General features: G+C 39.0%; 1 protein-coding gene across 6 annotated transcripts in view; it reads left to right on the top strand.

Moving 5' to 3' along the window:
* Window positions 1-20,161, top strand: part of DENND5A (DENN domain containing 5A) — a 117,331-nt gene that overhangs the window by 62,753 nt on the left and 34,417 nt on the right. For all 6 annotated transcript variants that reach the window (XM_073347532.1, XM_073347529.1, XM_073347531.1 and 3 more), the window contains 6 exons: window positions 9,368-9,685; window positions 12,005-12,220; window positions 13,073-13,307; window positions 14,009-14,159; window positions 14,845-14,938; window positions 18,442-18,573. In XM_073347532.1, coding sequence (XP_073203633.1) covers window positions 9,368-9,685; window positions 12,005-12,220; window positions 13,073-13,307; window positions 14,009-14,159; window positions 14,845-14,938; window positions 18,442-18,573 — 1,146 coding nt within the window. The remainder of the gene's footprint in view (window positions 1-9,367; window positions 9,686-12,004; window positions 12,221-13,072; window positions 13,308-14,008; window positions 14,160-14,844; window positions 14,939-18,441; window positions 18,574-20,161) is intronic.

Raw genomic sequence — 20,161 nt, 5'->3', positions numbered from 1 at the left:
CTACACTGGAGTTTTGAACTCTAGATTTCAGTTGTTTTCAACACTTCTGTGTCCAGGCTGGAACAAATGTTTGTGGAGTGTCCAGACTAGTGTTTACAAACATATTGGCTAACTCAAGTTAATTGGCAGTTAGCTTGAGTTAAGTCTAAAGGAGACAGACCTTGAGGATTATATTGGTATAGTTAAAGCAGTATAGCCCCCAGCTTTGTTCCAATATAGCTATTCTCGTACAGAGGTGCCAGTATAAATGTGCCCACTCTAGAACTTGTACTGGTTTAACTATTTTAGTTATTAAATCACAGTCCTAACTGCAGTAGTTTCAGTAGTACACAACTGGTGTGTAGACAAGGCCTTGGGTACATTGGAAAGTCAGCTGCAGAGGGTGAAATTCATTCAAGTTCCATAGGGTCTTGAAAGAGCCTGAATTCAGCAAAATCAAATAAAAGGAATTAAGGCTTTGAAGCTGTGTATATGGGGCTTAGACCAGCAATGTGCCAATAGTGCTATGCAGTTGCATAAAGCTGAGCATATGTGCTTAAATATTTTGCTTTATTGGAGACAGAGTGCTCAGCATTTTTGCAGGATTGTGCCCATGGTGGGGGCATGGGGCTAGTGGTTGCATCACAGGCCTCTAAGGAAACCAGAGAAGGAAAGGGGAGGGGCTGTACAGGAAGACGCTTCTAAAAATTGAAGTGGAGGGAAGGACAATCCAGTTTACTGTAAATATTTTTACTGTTAGTGCTAAGAGTGTGGTTTGTTTATCAGTAATGTAGATCAGAGTGCTGGCTACACAAGCAAATCATAAAAACCTAGCATGCAAAAGCAACTGAATGTTTTCTGTGTTTCCTTTAATTTATCTTTTAAAGTAATTTGCTTGCTCAGCTAAATTGTGAGAATATTGCAAGAGTTTATCTGGGGCATTTCATAGTACAGGCTTAATTTGTATATTTCATTTCTTTCTGTGAAAAGAAATGCAGGGTGGAAAAGCACAGTGGCCATTCAAATAGTAATCATTTTGAAATTTCTGATGAGGTTGAGCAGGGCTGTTCAGTAAGTGCTGGGAGAGTCAAACACAAGTAGTGTTTGCTAAAACGCTTGTTTGGAACGATGTGGTGGTCCCTGTGATCTTGGGCAGATGTCGTTTCCTTTTCTGGTCATGTCAGAATGCGGAAAAGAAGATGACATTTTCACATTTGAAGGTGAAGTTGTGCCTTAGGCCAAAGCTTCTCTCTCCGCCGCCGGTGTAATGCTTGTGTCCATCGGCATTTAATCCCAACCATTGCAAAAATCTCACTTCTCAAACTGGATTTTAACAAGGGCCTTGTTTTGTTTTTTGTTTTTGTTTTACCATTCCAAAACAAAGCTCTTTGTTTCTCTGAATTCCAACACATTAGATCATCTTGACCAAGAGCGTTACTTTGAATGCTAATGGCTGCTTTGTGTGTTTTTCCTATTCATTGATCGGATGATTTCTTGAGGATGTTGCACATTCATTTAGGACCCTGATTAGGTTGTGATGATGACCAATTTAAAGTCATTCCTTCCTCTCAGCTTTAAGACAGCCATTTGCAGAGTTAATTTCTTCAAGCTGCTGCCACCAGTAATTTTCCCCTGCAGATTCTGATTTGGCATAAAGAGCAGCAGCACTGTGAATCAGTGTAAATGGTCATCATGGATACTTGCAGGAATGGAAGAGAAACTTTCCTTGAAGCATAGAACCCATAAAAATGTTCTCTAGGCAAGACAACCTTTATGGGGCCAAGTTCTGCCCTCAGTCATACCATTGCAGTTAGCCTTTTAAATGGCTTCCCTTGTGTTGTAAGCATATTCAGTCTCTCTCATGTCTATGCAGAGACACCTGGGTGTAAGTGGCCTGATCTTGCATCTGCTATGCATGTGCTTAGTTCCATTGACTTGGGTGCATAAGGCTAAGCACATGAGTTTTTGCAGGATAGAGACCTTGGATACCAAGGTGAGAGGTGCCTTAAAAATGCTTCAGGCTACTCCTTCTGAACTTTCTTCATACTGTAACCCCATGTTGCCACAGAAGCATTTTTTTTGGACCTTCTTCCTATCTAGCCACAATAGGAGGGGGCAAAGCAAATCTCTGAAGCCTGCTTGTGACCTCCCCTCCACTCTTCCCTTGAGAGCCTGTGCTAGACAGATCCCCTGCTGTACACAGGCTTTGACTCTGTTTTATGTAGATACAGGAGAGGAGTCTGAGTAACATATGCACATTGTATGAAATGTTCAAAATAGAAGTATTTTTTTCTACTTTCAGCATAATGACAGGGTGGGAAGTTACTAATTGTTAAGTGAATGAGCTATTTTCTCTGCCTTTTAAGTGTCTTTTTAGGAAACATTGATGCATTTTCCTCCTCTGTTTTTAAATGGAACTGAAGGAAAGATATAGGCTTGATGCAGGAATTACTGAGTGAGATTTTTGGCTTGTATTCTATAGAAGAACAGTGGTCCCTCCTGGTTTTAAAATGAGTTTTGCCATTTACTTAATGAGGCTAGGATTTCACCATATGAATCTATGAAAATTGATTTACCCATCACACTCATAAGATTAATAGACTTGAAGCCCTATTTATTTTGGTCCATAAAAGTTTGATTACACTGTAGGCTGGACATTAAACTATAACATTCAAACCATATAACATTTTAGTGCTTCAGAGCATAGTATGATTGATTACTGCAGGAGGCTGGGAAGAACCTTTTTATTGGACAGTTGGGTGCAACGTTGGGTATGATGAAAAAAACCATGGCACTGAATCTCAGAGCCTGGGTTAGCTGACTCAGGCTCATAGGGCTTGGGCTTCAGGGCTAAAAATTGCAGTGTAGACTTTTGGGTTCAGGCTGGAGCCTGGGCTCTGAGACGCTCCTCCTAGTGAGACTAGAATCTAGGCTCTGGGAACTGAGGCCAAATTACGCTGCCATGTTGTATCCTTTGGAGCCAGCTGTGGCCATGCCAGGGGTCTTTTTATTGTAATGTAGACGTACCCTAAGTGAGCTTTTTTTTTTTTTAAGTTGTCTTTTGAAGCATGAGGTAGTGGCTGAAGCTAGAGGCAAGATACTTGACAAAATAAACCAATAGTATGGCAAAGTAAATATGTTTGTGTGCTTAGTCTCTGAAAGCAGAGACTAACTTTGTGATGCCCTGTCAACAATTTTGCTAAGACAGATAATATCTTTCCATTATTTAAACTGAACTTTTAAAAGTTAGTTTTGACTTTTAGAAGTACGTGTGTGTGCGTGTGTGTATGTGTGCATAGCAAAGCAAGAGATGGCCCATGCATTAATTTCTGGTGGCTGGCATTGTTCACAACCCAGTCAGGCTATGCTCCCATGAGTAGGTCATCAGAGCTCTTTGAATGAATGGTGAAAACCTCTGTACACTTTTTAATTTTTCATTCTATAGAACATATCCAACTCTTAATGCACGTATAATTAAAAAAAGGGGGAAATCAAGTAACTACAAATGGATACAATGTCAGTTAATGGACTCGCTGCCTCTTCTCTCCCACACCCTTACAAATTGAAAAATCAGCACTTTGCTAAAGATCCTACAAATGCATCAGTTTTGCAACACAGGGTGGATTGATTTAAATAAAGACAATTGAAGTCAGGAAGTGAAAAGCCTTGATTTTAATCATCGATTTTTAATCAACTTTTCCATTTGTATTTCTGTTACTTTCTAAAGGTGCATTCTCATTGGGTGATGAAATAAGAAGCGATGGAATGGATAAGACAGAGTCCCTCTGGGCAAAAATTACATTGGGCAAGAAAGCTATTAGAGCCTCCCCTGGGATAGTGCTTGGGGTGTGCTATAGACCGCCGGGATCTAATTTGGATATGGATAGAGCCCTTTTTAATGTTTTTAATAAAGTAAATACTAATGGAATCTGTGTGATCATGGGAGAGTTTAACTTCCCAGATATAGACTGGAGGACGAGTGCAAGTAATAATAATAATAGGGCTCAGATTTTCCTAGATGCGATAGCTGATGGATTCCTTCATCAAGTAGCTGCTGAACCGACTAGAGGGGATGCCATTTTAGATTTGGTTTTGGTGAGTAGTGAGGACTTCATAGAAGAAATGATTGTAGGGGATAATCTTGGCTCAAGTGATCATGAGCTAATTCAATTCAAACTGAAAGGAAGGATTAACAAAAATAAATCTACAACTAGGGTTTTTGATTTCAAAAGGGCTGACTTTCAAAAATTAAGGAAATTAGTTAGGGAAGAGGATTGGACTGAAGAATTTATGGATCTAAAGGTAGAGGAGGCCTGGGATTATTTTAAATCAAAGCTGCAGAAGCTATTGGAAGCCTGCATCCCAAGATTCGGGAAAAAATGTATAGGCAGGAGTTGTAGACCAAGCTGGATGAGCAAGCATCTCAGAGAGGTGATTAAGAAAAAGCAGAAAGCATACAGGGAGTGGAAGAAGGGAGGGATCAGCAAGGAAAGCTACTTTATTGAGGTCAGAACATGTAGGGATAAAGTGAGACAGGCTAAAAGTCAAGTAGAGTTGGACCTTGCAAAGGGAATTAAAACCAATAGTAAACGGTTCTATAACCATATAAATAAGAAGAAAACAAAGAAAGAAGAAGTGGGACCGCTAAACACTGAGGGTGGAGTGGAGGTCAAGGATAATCTAGGCATGACCCAATATCTAAACAAATACTTTGCCTCAGTCTTTAATAAGACTAAAGAGGATTTTAGGGATAATGGTAGCATGACAAATGGCAATGGGGATATGGAGGTAGATATTACCATATCTGAGGTAGAAGTGAAACTCAAACAGCTTAATGGGACTAAATCGGGGGGCCCAGATAATCTTCATCCAAGAATATTAAAGGAATTGGCACATGAAATTGCAAGCCCATTAGCAAGAATTTTTAATGAATCTGTAAACTCAGGGGTTGTACTGTATGATTGGAGAATTGCTAACATAGTTCCTATTTTTAAGAAAGGGAAAAAAAGTGATCTGGGTAACTATAGGCCTGTTAGTTTGACATCTGTAGTATGCAAGGTCTTGGAAAAAATTTTAAAGGAGAAGGTAATTAAGGACATTGAAGTCAATGGTAAATGGGACAAAATACAACGTGGTTTTACTAAAGGTAGATCGTGCCAAACCAACCTGATCTCCTTCTTTGAGAAAGTAACAGATTTTTTAGACAAAGGAAACGCAGTGGATCTAATTTAACTAGATTTCAGTAAGGCATTTGATACCATGCCACATGGGGAATTATTAGTTACATTGGATAAGATGTGGATCAATAGGAAAATTGAAAGGTGGATAAGGAATTGGTTAAAGGGGAGACTACAGTGGGTCCTACTGAAAGGTGAACTGTCAGGCTGGAGGGAGGTTACCAGTGGAGTTCCTCAAGGATCGGTTTTGGGACCAATCTTATTTAATCTTTTTACTACTGACCTCGGCACAAAAAGTGGGAGTGTGCTAATAAAGGTTGCAGATGATACAAAGCTGGGAGGTATTGCCAATTTAGAGAAGGACTGGGATATCCTACAGGAGGATCTGGATGACCTTGTAAACTGGAGTAATAGTAAGGGATGAAATTTAATAGTGAGAAGTGTAAAGTCATGCATTTAGGGGTTAATAACAAGAATTTTAGTTATAAGCTGAGGATGCATCGATTAGAAGTAATGGAGGAGGAGAAGAACCTTGGAGTATTGGTTGATCATAGGATGACTGTGAGCCGCCAATGTGATATGGCCGTGAAAAAAGCTAATGCGGTCTTGGGATGCATCAGGAGAGGTATTTCCAGTAGGGATAAGGAGGTTTTTGTACCGTTATACAAGGCACTGGTGTGACCTCACCTGGAATACTGTGTGCAGTTCTGGTCTCCCATGTTTAAGAAGGATGAATTCAAACTGGAACAGGTACAGAGAAGGGCTACTAGGATGATCCGAGGAATGGAAAACTTGTCTTATGAAAGGAGACTCAAGGAGCTTGGCTTGTTTAGCCTAACTAAAAGAAGGTTGAGGGGAGATATGATTGCCCTCTATAAATATATCAGAGGGATAAAAACCGGAGAGGGAGAGGAATTATTTAAGCTCAGTACCAATGTGGACACAAGAACAAAAGGATGTAAACTGGCCACCAGAAAGTTTAGACTTGAAATTAGATGAAGGTTTCTAACCATCAGAGGAGTGAAGTTTTGGAATAGTCTTCCAAGGGAAGCAGTGGGGGCAAAAGATCTATCTGGCTTTAAGATTAAACTCGATAAGTTTATGGAGGAGATGGTATGATGGGATAACATGGTTTTGGTAATTAAATATTCATGGTAAATAGGCCCAATGGCCTGTGATGGGATATTAGATGGGATGGGATCTGAGTTACCCAGGAAAGAATTTTCTGTAGTATCTGGCTGGTGAATCTTGCCCATATGCTCAGGGTTTAGCTGATGGCCATATTTGAGGTCGGGAAGGAATTTTCCTCCAGGGCAGATAGGAAGAGGCCCTGGAGGTTTTTCGCCTTCCTCTGTAGCATGGGGCTTGGGTCACTTGCTGGAGGATTCTCTGCTCCTTGAAGTCTTTAAACAATGATTTGAGGACTTCAATAGCTCAGACATAGGTGAGAGGTTTTTTGCAGGAGTGGGTGGGTGAAATTCTGTGGCCTGCGTTGTGCAGGAGGTCAGACTAGATGATCATAATGGTCCCTTCTGACCTTAGTATCTATGAATATGTTTTAATGGTTATAACTAAATTTGCACTAGATTTGGTACATCTTTTTGCTACTACATTATATCTATATAATTACTGAAGCCATTTTATAGTTTAATATTTTCAGACTCTAACTGTACATTTTTAGTGTAAAGCGTAAAGCTTGACCTAAAAGATTAGATGTTTTTCCCTGATTGTTTCTTTATATGGAAAAGCAGCCTTTAACTGAAAAGGTTTAAAAGAAGCTCATGGATTCAGCATATCTATTTTTTGTTTTTATGGTTAAGAGATTATAAGTCTAGGCCTTAGTGTATTTTTAAAAATAACCTAAAAAAGTATTGTTAAAATATCCATAAAAATCAGATTTAAATAAAAATTCAAATTTTTAACTTTGATTTTTACCCATCCTATTGCAACATGATCTGAAGACTGCTTGAGGCTATTATACCTACCTTGATTCTGGCATATGACAGTTTTTTTCAATTTCTAGCTATTTTCTTTCTGCAGTGAAATTTGAATCTAGTATCTTTAAAAGGCTTTTAAAATAGGGAAAACTGCCTTTCCTGTTTACTTTGAGGAATATGGCTCTGATTCCGGAAGGCATCCCTGTATAAGAAGGGCTCTTAACCAGTTGTTTAACTTGAAGCCTGTGTTCAAGTCTCCTTGATTTCAATGACACGTAAGTGCTATCCTGAATGAGGACCTAAATTACTACTACTTATTACTTGCATTGCTGTAGCACCTGGGAGCATTGTTCATTAATCAGGACCCCATTGTGCTAGAAGCTGGAGAGAAACAGAACAAAAATCGGGAGAAATATTTGTTCCCTTTGAATATAGTAATGCAAATATTATACAACGCATGTTTAAGCATGAGCAAGCAGAAGTACTAGTGGGGTAAATATTAAATGGCATAGTAACAACTGGTTGTGTGATAACCAGCCACCTCTGTGGCTTGCATGTAGGCTGTGTGTATAGTAATCTGAAAAGAGCCTAATTTCTATACAGCAATTTGACTAGAAGAAGAAAATGTTTGCGAGATGAGCCAAACACTGGGCTTCCCTTGTGAAGAAAACTTCACATCTGGTTTGGCTTTTCCTTTATTGGCAAGAGGTTTTATTTTCTGGATTATGCAGCCACTCTGGTCTCTCTGTAATTAGGATGAAGCTGGCAGTCCATTATAAACCAAATATTTGTCCAATTCTCCTCCAAATACCCCAAATAAATCTTTCCCATACTAAACCAAGCCAATGTAAATGTCACATAGAGAATCTTTTGCTAGGGTGAAATATTGCTGAGAAGCGTAAGGAAAATTGGATGAGGCTTTTGTGAAATGAGGGGTAAAAGAAAAAAGTATTATTATTTTTTGTAAAAGTTTCTTAATGTGTAAGTGGCTTCTCACTGATTAAACAACTTGACAGAAATTAAATATTTTTTGTTCTGTTGTCCTGAGCAATTACAGGTAAAGTGGACTGGTTCTGAGGTTTAATTATTTGTTCAGTACCCTGTGTTGCAAATACTTGTACTCTGCTTGGTAGGTATTTGCAGGACCGGGCCTTTAGTTGTTAAAACCTCTGATGCATATATGAGGATCACTGGGAAATTCCTAAATTCAGTCTTCTACTTAAAATACAAGAGCTTCCTAAATAATGCATCTGGGCCATGCTACATGGTTTCAAAGAAGCACATGGGAGCTGCTCTGCTGTCTACCCCTTCGGATGTAAACAGCTGCAGTTTGCATGTGTCTTAAGGCTAGCACTGGAGGCACTGTAGTGTGCACACCTAACGTTTATTGTGTTAAAACTACATTGGTACTGAACATAAGTCCAAACCAACACATGTGCCATTAAAAATTGCTTTTAAGGGCTGGAGGATGAACCCACACTAAACTTCATGGTACTCAGTTTATTTACTGCAGAATAACTATTTTGAGTCCATTGAAACACAAAAATCTTTATTGTGGAATCAAAGTGAGGGATCCTGACCATTACCCTGTGCACCTCTCACTGAAGATGGGATCTTAATTCCTTAACAACTCAAGTGTTAGAAAACCAGAAAATGTGGAGTTAGGGGTTCTCCACATACCCATTCTTTGTTTTATTATTTGTTAGGTAGGACTTAGGGGCCAAATGAGAATGGGAACCAATTATGCTAAGCTCTGTTCAAACCTAGGATAATACAGTCCTAGCCTCAAAGAGCTTACCTCTTAGAAGAAGGTTAGTGTTACAATATAAAAAACCCTACAAATGTTTTAAAAAAAAATCCAGGAAGTAAGAAACATTTCCTTCATAACATAACCACACAAACTTAACTCTGTCCCATGGATGTCGAGAGGAACTGGGACTATCATAGTACGGAAGGGACAACATTAATTCACGTGATTGGGATCAGTGCGTGAGCAGCCACTATGCAAAGCCACACATGAGTTAGTGTCCTCACTGGTGTGTCGCCAGGACTTCTCAGGGCACATACTATGGCCATCTCGTCAAAAGCTTGGGAAACCATGCCTTGCAGTGTGCTCTTAAGGCCAACAGATTCAGGCTGTGTTAACCCAAGGAGTGTATGTGGAGTAGAGGTACATTTAAGAGTCCATATACAATATGTAAAATGTATCTTTATAAAACATTTAAATTCCATGTTTGAAGCTTAATGTTATGCTATCCTGACTTAATTTTGCAGGCTAACCTGTGTTTTGTGGACGTAGACAACCATTTCATTGAGCTTCCAGAGGATTTGCCCCAATTCCCGAATAAACTCGAATTCATTCAGGAAATCTCTGAGATCCTAATGGCATTTGGAATTCCACCTGAGGGAAACCTGCACTGTAGTGAAAGTGCCTCAAAGATGAAAAACCTCCGAGCATGTGACATAGTTTCTGATAAAAGAAATGGGAACATAGCAGGATCACCTTTAAATTCATATGAACTGCTAAAGGAAAATGAGACCATAGCAAGGCTTCAAGCACTTGTTAAAAGAACGGGTGTGAGCCTAGAAAAGGTAAGTTATGGAATTGCATATAATCTCTTTGGGAGTTGTATTACAGAATTGCAGTATCTGCTGAGTGAGTGAAAGATTTACGGAGTGGTGGTCTGAATGCTTGGGCCTTACCCTCACTAGAAAAAAGTGTATTTTTAATACGTGTTTGCTAACCCATATTAACATCGTAGTATAGACAAAGGCAAGTTGTTGTGGTTTGGTCGAGGTTAATCCCTTGGCTCCACCTAGTGTTTATTTTTCTCTGTTGACATGTTAAAAATACTTGCTTTGCCTACACTAGGGTCTTAACTTATGTTAGATAATCAGTGTTTTAAAAACATGCTTTTATTTTTCTTATGTAGACATGGCAAGAACTGGCATACAGTTATTTGTGGAGACTAATCTTAGCTTTCACATAAATTGGTGTGTTGGCATCTTTCTGTCTCAGTTTCTCCACCTGTTGAATGTGGAAAATAATGTGCCCGCCTCAGCGATGCTGTGAGGCTTTATTCATTAATGTGTGTAAAGTGTTTAGGGCCTGGTTTTCAGAGATACTGAGCACATATGGCTTTCTTTGTTCTCAACTGTGGGTTCTCAGCACCTTTGAAAATTGGGCCCTACCTGCGTAAGTGGGGTTATTGAAAGTTCTCCAAGGTTTGTTTTACATTTCTAATATGGAGGGAAGATTTTCTCAAAAAGGTTTGCTTGTTTGCCTTGCATGTTTAAATTGCTCCCCACAGACCTCCCCTTTTGTAAGGCTGATTCTTGCTTGTTTTGCTGAAGTTAGTGCTACAAGAGGGGAGATTAAATGAAGGAACTGACTTACTGCTGTAGGACTGCTCTAGGGAGTAGAGCTGCTTTAAGGAAAGAAAACTGTGTGAGGATAGTAAGGGTGAGCATTCAGTTACTAGATATGAGACTCTCTCAAATCAACTGTGTTTCTTTTAGGCTTTTCTTTTGCATTGTTTTCTTTCTCTTCGGAGGGAAATTGGGAAGAAGCTTTTGTTTTGCTTATTGCATTGGAAAATAGTGGGGAGAAATACAGGTGTCTGTCTCCTGTGAGTTTCTATGCACTCTGGCCTCTCTGCACTCTCCTCCATTTTAGATTAGAAAACAGTTTCCAAACTCCCCTTTATTAACTTTCTGTAGAAATGTCTGTGATTGTGGATGTGGACAGGGCATAACTTTGTTAGGTTTTTGGTTTTTTTTAAACTGTTTGAGAAAAGAAAACTGCTCCTGAAGTAGCTATCCTTTAGTGCTTGGCTCTGAAGCTAGAAGTAATTTCAAAATTTGAAACACTACCTGTCTAGGATAGAGTTGGAAAGAACTGTTGAATGTTGCAGCTGTCTGCACTGGAGAGAAGTCATTGTAGAATCCATGGGTACAGCTGGTTCTTGACTAAGGCCTTTGTACCAGGCACTGCAGCCAGCTAGTATAACCAATGTGGCTTAAAATGCATTGGTTAGCTGTTGTGTGTGGGTGCAAGTCATGAAGCATATGTGGAAAGCTCAAGATATTCCATCCAATTACTTTTTTTAGTGGCATGTCCCATAATTGAGGCAGGAGATATGAATATTGCACCATTTTGGATATTTTACATAGTTAATTATGGCTGAGATTTTCATAGCTACCTAATGAACTGGACACCGAATTCCTGTTAAAATTAATAGGAACCGAACATCCAGATCCTCTGTGTAGCTTTGAAAACCTCAGTCCACGTCCTTTTTAAAATTACGTTTTAAAGCATTGTTTTGGCTGTTTAGAGAAGTGTGTGGTTTTTAAATAAAGCTTGCCACTGAGGACTTCTGATCTTGGAAGAATGCCTACTCTACTTGGATAGCAACTTTCTTTTGATTATGCACATCGATATTAATATGAAGGTCAATACATCATGACTTGGAACAGTAATAAATATGGATTTATGATACACCTGAGAGAAAAGCATATTCACCTAGTGTGCCTGAATAGTAAAGTCTCTTGTGACCTCATAAACGTGTTGTTTTTTTGTTTGTTTAAGGACCAAAGAAAGTAAATGGTGTCTCTGTGTATTCTATATATTCTTTATCTTTTAAAAAATGCCTATTTTTAGTGTCCTGAATATCCAGTTTATTATTGGAGCTATAATCTGTTATAGGAACAGTCTTTTCAGCTGAGTTATTAAATGCTGCTCTCCGTGATAGTGCTGTGGAACCTTGTGGGTTATAAGTTAGAATGTTGATTAGAGGAATGACAATTGGATAACAAACAGGGCCTGAATGTGGGCCTACATTCCCTGTGTACTTAAACCTCCCATAAAGGAAGGGACACATTTGGTTCTAGTATGTTCCCTTACTCTCTCAGCTGGAAGTGCGAGAGGAGACCAGTAGCAACAAGGATCTCAAAGTTCAGTGCGACGAAGAAGAGTTCCGGGTTTATCAGCTGAACATTCAAATCCGAGAAGCTTTTGCCAACCGTTTTACGCAGATGTTCGCAGACTATGAAGTATTTGTCATTCAGCCAAGTCAGGACAAGGAGTCTTGGTTTACCAACAGGGAGCAGATGCAGAACTTTGATAAAGTAAGTTTGAAAAGAAGTGCAAAACTGAGTCATGTTTGTTTAAATAATTACTAATCAAACCTGAAAGTACAAGTTATCAGAGGTGGTCAGAAAATGGAGGTGGGGTGGAGAAGGAATGTTGTGAACATTTTAATTTCTTCTTTGAAACCTTCCAATCAATTGTAAAAGAGATGCATATTATTGTACATATAGTGATATTTATATTTGAAGACATTCTAGTGCTTGTGGTAGAGAACAAAATTGTGTAGATGACAATAGGCTCTCCCCCAACGTCCCTTCAGGCTCAGATCCCGAGAACCAGCCCATGCTAGTGTGTCTGCACAGCTGTTTTTAGAGCCGTAGCATGAGACTGTGTCTGTCGACTTGGGCTCAAAGGCTCGCTGCTGTGGGCTGTGAAGACAGACCTTCTGGGACTGATCCAACACCCACTGAAGTCAGTGAAAAGACTCCTGTTGACTTCAGTGCGCTTTGGATCTGACCATAAGTACATAATGTGTATATCGAGTGTTGTTTTTGCCACTGGGGGAGCTTAGCTGAGCTAAAATTTCAAAATGTTGGGTTTTTCTAAAGTCCTTTATATTTTTTTGTTTATAAACAAAGTGCTAAAAATAGTTGATTGCCAGGCAAACTAAAAAGTTTGCATAGTATATTTTTCAAGATGGAGTTGGCATCCACAGTAAAATGAAACGTCTGCAAAAAAACCAACCTCCCCCAAAAACAGAAGGCTTTGGATCTCTCTAAAACTCTTCAATATGTCCGTGGTTAGAAATACTTCCACTTTAACTATATACAGAACTATAGCAAGGCATTATATAGACTTTATATAAAGTCACTTGTCTATTTGTTCACTAGGCATCTTTCTTGTCGGACCAGCCTGAACCTTACTTGCCTTTTCTCTCAAGATTTCTGGAGACACAGATGTTTGCGTCTTTTATCGACAATAAGATCATGTGCCATGACGAAGATGACAAAGACCCAATTTTGAGAGTGTTTGATTCTAGAGTAGATAAAATTAGACTGTTAAATGTTAGGACACCAACTCTGCGCACATCTATGTATCAAAAGTGCACTACCATTGATGAGGCAGGTAAGAGTAACAAGAACATTTCTTTCAGATGTAATGAGTTATAGCCGTTGTCACCAGCACCTTCAAAGTTAGACTACTTGTTCAAATAAGATATTTTACCAGCCATAACATGAATCTAAATGTCATAGTGTTTCAAAAACAAATTAGAGAGCTGGAAATTGAGGCTCTGGTGGAGAAATAAATTCTATACTGGAAAGGGCAGTGCAAGAATCTGAGACAGTGAGCTAACTCTGTGAGATATCTGTAAAAGGGAATTCCGCTCAGCTCTCCTCTTCACCTGCCTGAGGGTGGGACGTTCCAGATAAGATGAGCATCTTGCTGCCATTGATAGCAGTCCTTGGATACAGTACAGACTTGTACATAAGCCTCCCTGTTCAGATATTGGTCAATATGGGGATTCCCCATCCCCTTAAATTACAGATTTGGTGGGTTTGGTGGGTTTTTGGTTTTTTTTTAGTATATATGGTAACTTGAAAAAGGAAGGTTATCTGCAGTGCTTAAAGTGGTTTGAAAAGTGTGTGTGTGTGTGTAGAGATGTCTGTCATAATCTGGGAGAAGCAGCTTTGGTAAGGCAGTGCTTATAGTGCACCTCTCAGTGACCCAACTTGATTAAAACTTCTCCCCCACCCCTACACTTACCGCACTGGTTATCTGTAAAGTTACATGCTTAAGAGATTTTTTTTTTTTTTTTAAACATTCAGAGAAAGCTATTGAATTAAGGCTTGTAAAAATAGATCACACTGCAATCCACCCACACTTATTAGATATGAAGATTGGACAAGGGAAGTATGAACTTGGGTTTTTCCCCAAGCTTCAGTCTGACGTACTCTCCATAGGACCAGCAAGCAACAAGTGAGTACACAAACTTTATTGTGCATTATGGAGTGGCACTGGATCTTGGTGAGATCTAAAGCATAAGACCAAATTTGTGATGTCAAAATGCAAATTTAAACACTTCTAAATGACACTTTAGAATGTGGTGGACTCTTAAGGATTCTTTTAGTAACAAAGTGAAACAAGGAGGCCAGTATTGCAATGGGGACAGAGTTAAGGTTTTTGAGTGACTTTATTTGATACTGGTTAAAAGAGAGAGCCCTGTGCCAGAGGTCAGTTAAGAGGTAATGGCTTAAAATAAGGGACCACCTTGTAAAAAGTGGGAGGAAAGAGGAAGAAGAGGATAGTAGCTGCAAAGGTGACTAAGAAGCCGAAAAGATGTGGAAACTAGAAACCAAGTGCACGAGATTGTGTTTTTGCTTTTTTTCCTAAGAACTATGGACAGATTTTCCAGACAGATTTTATTTTCAAACAGTACAGGCTCTCTGCTTACAAAGAGATGCTAAACAAGTCAAGTATTACACAAGTGTGCTTGCAGCTAACCCGTGTTTGGCACTGGTTTTGGCTCATCTGTTGTCAGTGGGTGTTTTTTGTAATGTGGACAGGCCCTGTGACCAATCCAAGATGGACACCTTTGCTCCTGCTTTTCGCTCCTCTTCAGCTGACTCTTGGTATCTAATGAATAATCTTGTTTGATCTATAGATGGACAAAGAGAAATGCACCTGCGCAGTGGAGGCGGAAAGACAGACAAAAACAACACACAGAGCACCTGCGTCTTGACAATGATCAGAGAGAGGTGAAAGCTGTTCAGTAACTGTAGAACATGATTTTCATTACAGAAATCACACTGTCTTTCCTACAAAATGTCAAATCAGTTATTCCATAGTAAACCTCAGCTGTTCCTTACTCTGGCCTTTCAAAAATAAAGAGCAGATCCTCAGCTAGTGTAAAATGTCATAGATCCATTGACATTAAAGGAGCTATGCCAGTCAGGATCTGTCTCAGGAGTGTGAAACCAATGGTAAAAAAAGGTAACTAAGTTGCAGTGTTTAAATGTGCCAAAAGTCAGATACCAGTATGCAGGTAGACATGCGCTGTCTGATCTGAGTATTGGGCTGCGCTTGAAGGCTGAATTGTTCAAAGTGCTGATTTTCAGCTCTAAATCTACTATGGATCCTATATGCTTTGGGAGGATTCAAAATAGTTCCTTTTGTAAAAAGTGATGTTCCTTTGATAAGTATAAGTCTGTGTTTTGAGGAGGGGACCTGGCTAGAAAGAAAGAAAAACTCCAAGAATCCCCATGTGAACCTTTTAAAGTGACATTAGTTGGGTCATATGATGCCAGCTACTTTGCAGTTACTTAAGCAAGAACAAAATGGTTGGTTAGTTCTCTGAACATCCATTGCACAAAAAATATAGTGGTTAAATGTAATATGAGAATCATTTTTCCAGTGTTCTGATTTCTTTTTAAAATATTTGAATGGATATGTGCTTATATATAAACAAAAAATAAAGCTTTGGGATACATTATTTTATGTTTGGGTGAAGAATCTTTTAACCTTGTTCTCTTTAAAGTTTATACCAAGATGCTTGCAGGAAATTTTTTTAAAATATATTTTCTTGTTCATTCATTCCATCATTATATGTGAACAATGATGTAAAAGGTTGAACTGCACTTTCCATTGTAAACCCTATTTTCCAGGATTTTGTGACTTGGTTGTAAAAATGGTAGTTGGAGATAAAATTAGATGTCATCTCTTTTGTAACTATATTAAAAAAGAAAAAGGGGTTTGTGCACTTTGATTGTACAAATAAGGAACATTTACTTCTTTCACATGCTCTTTATGGTGCTGTGTCTCAGTAACATCTTCCATTTAGGAGAAGAAAGAGAAAGTGAGTAGTAGTTAGTCAATAATCTGACATTGTTTTTGACAAATATGGTGCTAGCAGGTGTGAACCATTGAGGTATCAAACTGTAATTATACATGTAAATAGTCACTTTCCATTTTTCAGAAAGATTTTTTTTAACGAAAGCTGAATATACTTAGCAAATGGTTAATTATTGGAGAGCAGCTACCTTAGTATGTGAGGTAAATAATATATCTTATGAACCATATTGCAAAAATGTGTTCAGCAGATGGAGCTATTCTTGTCCGTAGGGTTAACTCATTTTAGATATTTATTTAGAGTGGTACCAAAATCTGTTGGGTAATTTATCCAGGGGGAACCCCACCCACATAATTCCAGATTTTCCCCATTAGTCTGTAACAGCTGTAAGGGAGTAATTTCGAGAGTTTTTGAGTGGAGAAGTGAAAATCCTTGTGGCTGGTAGGCAGGGATTGGTAAAAATAAAAATTAAATTGATGGTCTGAGGTAATTGTCTAGAACAGTGGTTCGCAAACTTGTTCCGCTGCTTGTGCAGGGAAAGTCCCTGGCAGGCTGGGCCAGTTTGTTTACCTGCCGTGTCTGTAGATTCAGCCGATCGCGGCTTTTACTGGCCGCGGTTCACTGATCCAGGCCAATGGGAGCTGCTGGAAGCAGCCCGGGCCGAGGGATGTACTGGCCACTGCTTCCAGCAGCTCCCATTGGTCAGGCACAGCGAACCGTGGCCACTGGGAGCCACGATCAGCCGAACCTGCAGACATGGCAGGTAAACAAACTGGCTCGGCCCGCCAGGGGCTTTCCCTGCACAAGGGGCAGAACAAGTCTGGGAACCACTGGTCTAGAAAGAAACTTTGAAGTTGAGATTTGACAACTGTTAAGACTCTTGTGAAATTTTATCACAAGTATGCAGTAAAGGACATAGTTCATTTTAATTCTTTGTTTAATCTCATCATAATTATAGTGTTTAAATGCTTTATTTGCTCTTTCCTTTATATAAGCTTTCATTATTTACGGGTTTTATGTTGCATATTTATTTATTAGTCTGAGCTTTAAATGGCATTGAGTTCTGTCTTAATTGTTTTCTTTTCTGTTTTTGCATGCACGCTTTTATCATATCTGCTTACCGTACTTTTGCTTAACATGGGCTGTCTGATTGTTTGCTACAAACCTCTCCTGCCAGCATCTGGATTTTTCCTTGCCAGAGCTTCATTTGCAATTATATTTAGACTGGGACCAGCATGACTGGCTTTTCAGACCCTCTATAAAATCTGTGTCAGAGCTTTACTTGGTATGTCATATGTATAACATGACCTGTAGTCATGACATCAAAGATGCATAGTTAAATATATGTACTTCATAGTTCTTTAGACTGTTTCAGAAGGCAGATAAAGCGTGGATTTTTTGTTTTGTTTTTTCTGGCAAAAGGTGAACACTTTATTCATTATGATGTAGCAAGAGTAGGATTTCAGTCAATCACAATCCAGAACAATCAAATGCTGCCCTCTCACAAGTGTCACTGAAATACATATTGATCCATCCATCAGAATGCAGCAACATTAGCAGCACAGATCTTTTATGAGTCAAGGAAATCATTTTTCCTCTAAAATGTTGATGGTTCTTTTTTAGATTTGTAATATTGGAGCCTATTCATAATAAACTGCTGCTTCAGTTATCACACTCCTTCGCTTAGCTTCTGTCTTTAATCACCTGACAAAGCCATTTAGGGTATGTATGCATTGCAGTTAGATGCCCGCAGCTGGTCTGTGCCAGCTGGCTTGGACTCGGGCTAATGGGCTAATTAGGTGCCATGTAGATGTTCAGGCTCAGGCAGACTGTACTCTGGGACCCTCTTTCGGTGCAGCCCGAGCCAAAATGTCTACATTGCGGGTAAACAGCCCCTTAGCCCAAGCCAGCTGGCACGGGCCAGCTGCAGGTGTCTGATTGCAGTAGAGACATACCTTTACTGTCACACTTGCTCCTCCACCAAAAGCGTCATTACTTACCTGCAAAATAATCACATTTGGAAGGACTGTTTCACTGTGACAGTAATATCAAGTATGTATAGCTATAATTACACGCCTTTTTTAGAGGAGAAAAAGGAAAGACTTTGTAGTAGTGGAGGGAGAAATGAAAACTCTATGCATCCAAACGGGTTTGTGTTTGTGTTAATCAAAGACTCAACTGCATGCTGATGCTAGCTGGACAGTTTATATGGGATCTTAACTCAGTTAAATAATACAGTAAATCTCTTTATCCTTTTTAAAGGAGCATTCTTTTGAAAGATGGTGTGATCTTTTTCCCTTCTGGGCATGGGGGCAGCAAAGACAGATTGTTTGACACTGTGATTCGTAGCTACTGTATACCATTTTGTCACTCTTGTTTTTGGGTACATTTGTTTTTTCTATCTTTGTACAGAAGTATATCCAAGAAGCCAGGAATCTGGGCAGCACCATTCGTCAGCCTAAGCTGTCTAACCTCTCTCCATCGGTAATTGCACAAACAAACTGGAAATTTGTTGAAGGCTTACTGAAGGAATGCCGAAATAAGGTAACGTAGAGAACATGACTTCTCATCCCCACACCTTGCTGGGCTATAGTTAGTAAAACTAAACTCACCTTTTATACACACATGCGCACACCCTCAGATGTATGCATAATCTGAAACTGGTCTACACTGTCTCTTTTGGGGATTGTATGTCCCTTCAATAAATAAATGGAAGTGGTTTAGATATCCTGGAAAGATTGGAGACTTTTCCTGTTTGGAGATGTACTATAAAAACAAAATTATAGAAATAAGAAAGATCAGATGCTCTGGTAGGTCTCTGTTTTCCTGCCAGTCTAGGATTGTTCCCAGCCATACATTTTCTGGTGTATTGTCCAGTCTAGTTTTGAATGCTTCATTCTGAGAATATTTTTAAAATGTCCTACAAGAGAGAGAATACAGTGAAAATCTAGACACTGTATTTAATTGTTAAAATGAAGTGAGTTAACGAACTGCAGAAAACACCTTTTTCCTAAGAAATCTGGTCCCAATTTGTAAAATTATTTTGACTGATATATTTGAGTAAACATCATCAAAGTTGCTTTGCTGTTTCATATAACATTAAAGAGAATAACTCTTCCATAAACTCTTACTTAAATTCTTCCCTGAAGTCAACAGAGTTAATTTGGACTATCATGTATAATGCCTGGTAAAATCTATACATTTTCGTTATTCTTACTTACAAAAACTGAAATTGTGAATATGTAGGCACTCCAGATAATCTGTCTCTGTGCTTTGTTCTTTGTAGACCTTCACTTGGTATAAACTGGCATATCTCCATTGAAATAAATGGAAATACATTGATTTACACCAGCTGAGGATATGGCCCTTTGATTTTAACTCTTCCATTATGGGAGTAAGGCGCCATTGGATGTGAAAAGTTTGCAAGTAATAGAGATGTTGTTAGAATATCCGGGAAAGAGGGGGGAAATGTATGAGATGCTTATGACTGTTGGCATGAGATACTTGCAACATTTCAGATGAGCCCATTAATTAGCTCTCCTTAGACATGGATGAATTAGAAAGATGTTTAAGAATAGCAGCAAAAATTATGAAAAATGATCTACGGTGAGAGATTAGGAGAAATGGATACATCCATAGAGAAAAGATGACATAGGAAGCATATGGTAAATGTCAGTGCTTGGGAGGTCATAACATAAAAAGGGTGAGGACTTTTCTGAAGGTGGTTAAGGACAGTGTATAAAGAAGTGATAGTTTGAAACTAAAAATAGAAAATGTAATTTGGTTTATTAGGAATGGTTTTTAGCTGCTGTTGCATTGTTTGTATGTGCCCTGTGAATAATAGCAGTGAGGTCAATTAGACAATGAAATAACTTGCACTGGGCATACTGAGAGGATAACCTGGCAATACCAGGTCACTGACGAACCATTTTCAGAGAGGTTCAAAAACAGACTATGGTAGATAAAACAGATTAATGTAATGTACTGTTACATCAAATGGATTAGATACCTAGAGCTGAAAAGTGATGCCTAGCTTCTAGGATGTGACAGGATTACGGTAGTTCCCAAGGTCAGTTTGAAGCAGATAATGAAAATTAAAGCATGGCTTTACTCTGCAAAGTGACTGTGTAAA

Source organism: Lepidochelys kempii, chromosome 6 (assembly GCF_965140265.1).
Source record: "Lepidochelys kempii isolate rLepKem1 chromosome 6, rLepKem1.hap2, whole genome shotgun sequence".
NCBI classification, from domain to species: domain Eukaryota; kingdom Metazoa; phylum Chordata; order Testudines; family Cheloniidae; genus Lepidochelys; species Lepidochelys kempii.
The sequence above is the reverse complement of the archived record's forward strand: the minus strand, read 5'-3'. Positions and strand labels throughout refer to the sequence as shown.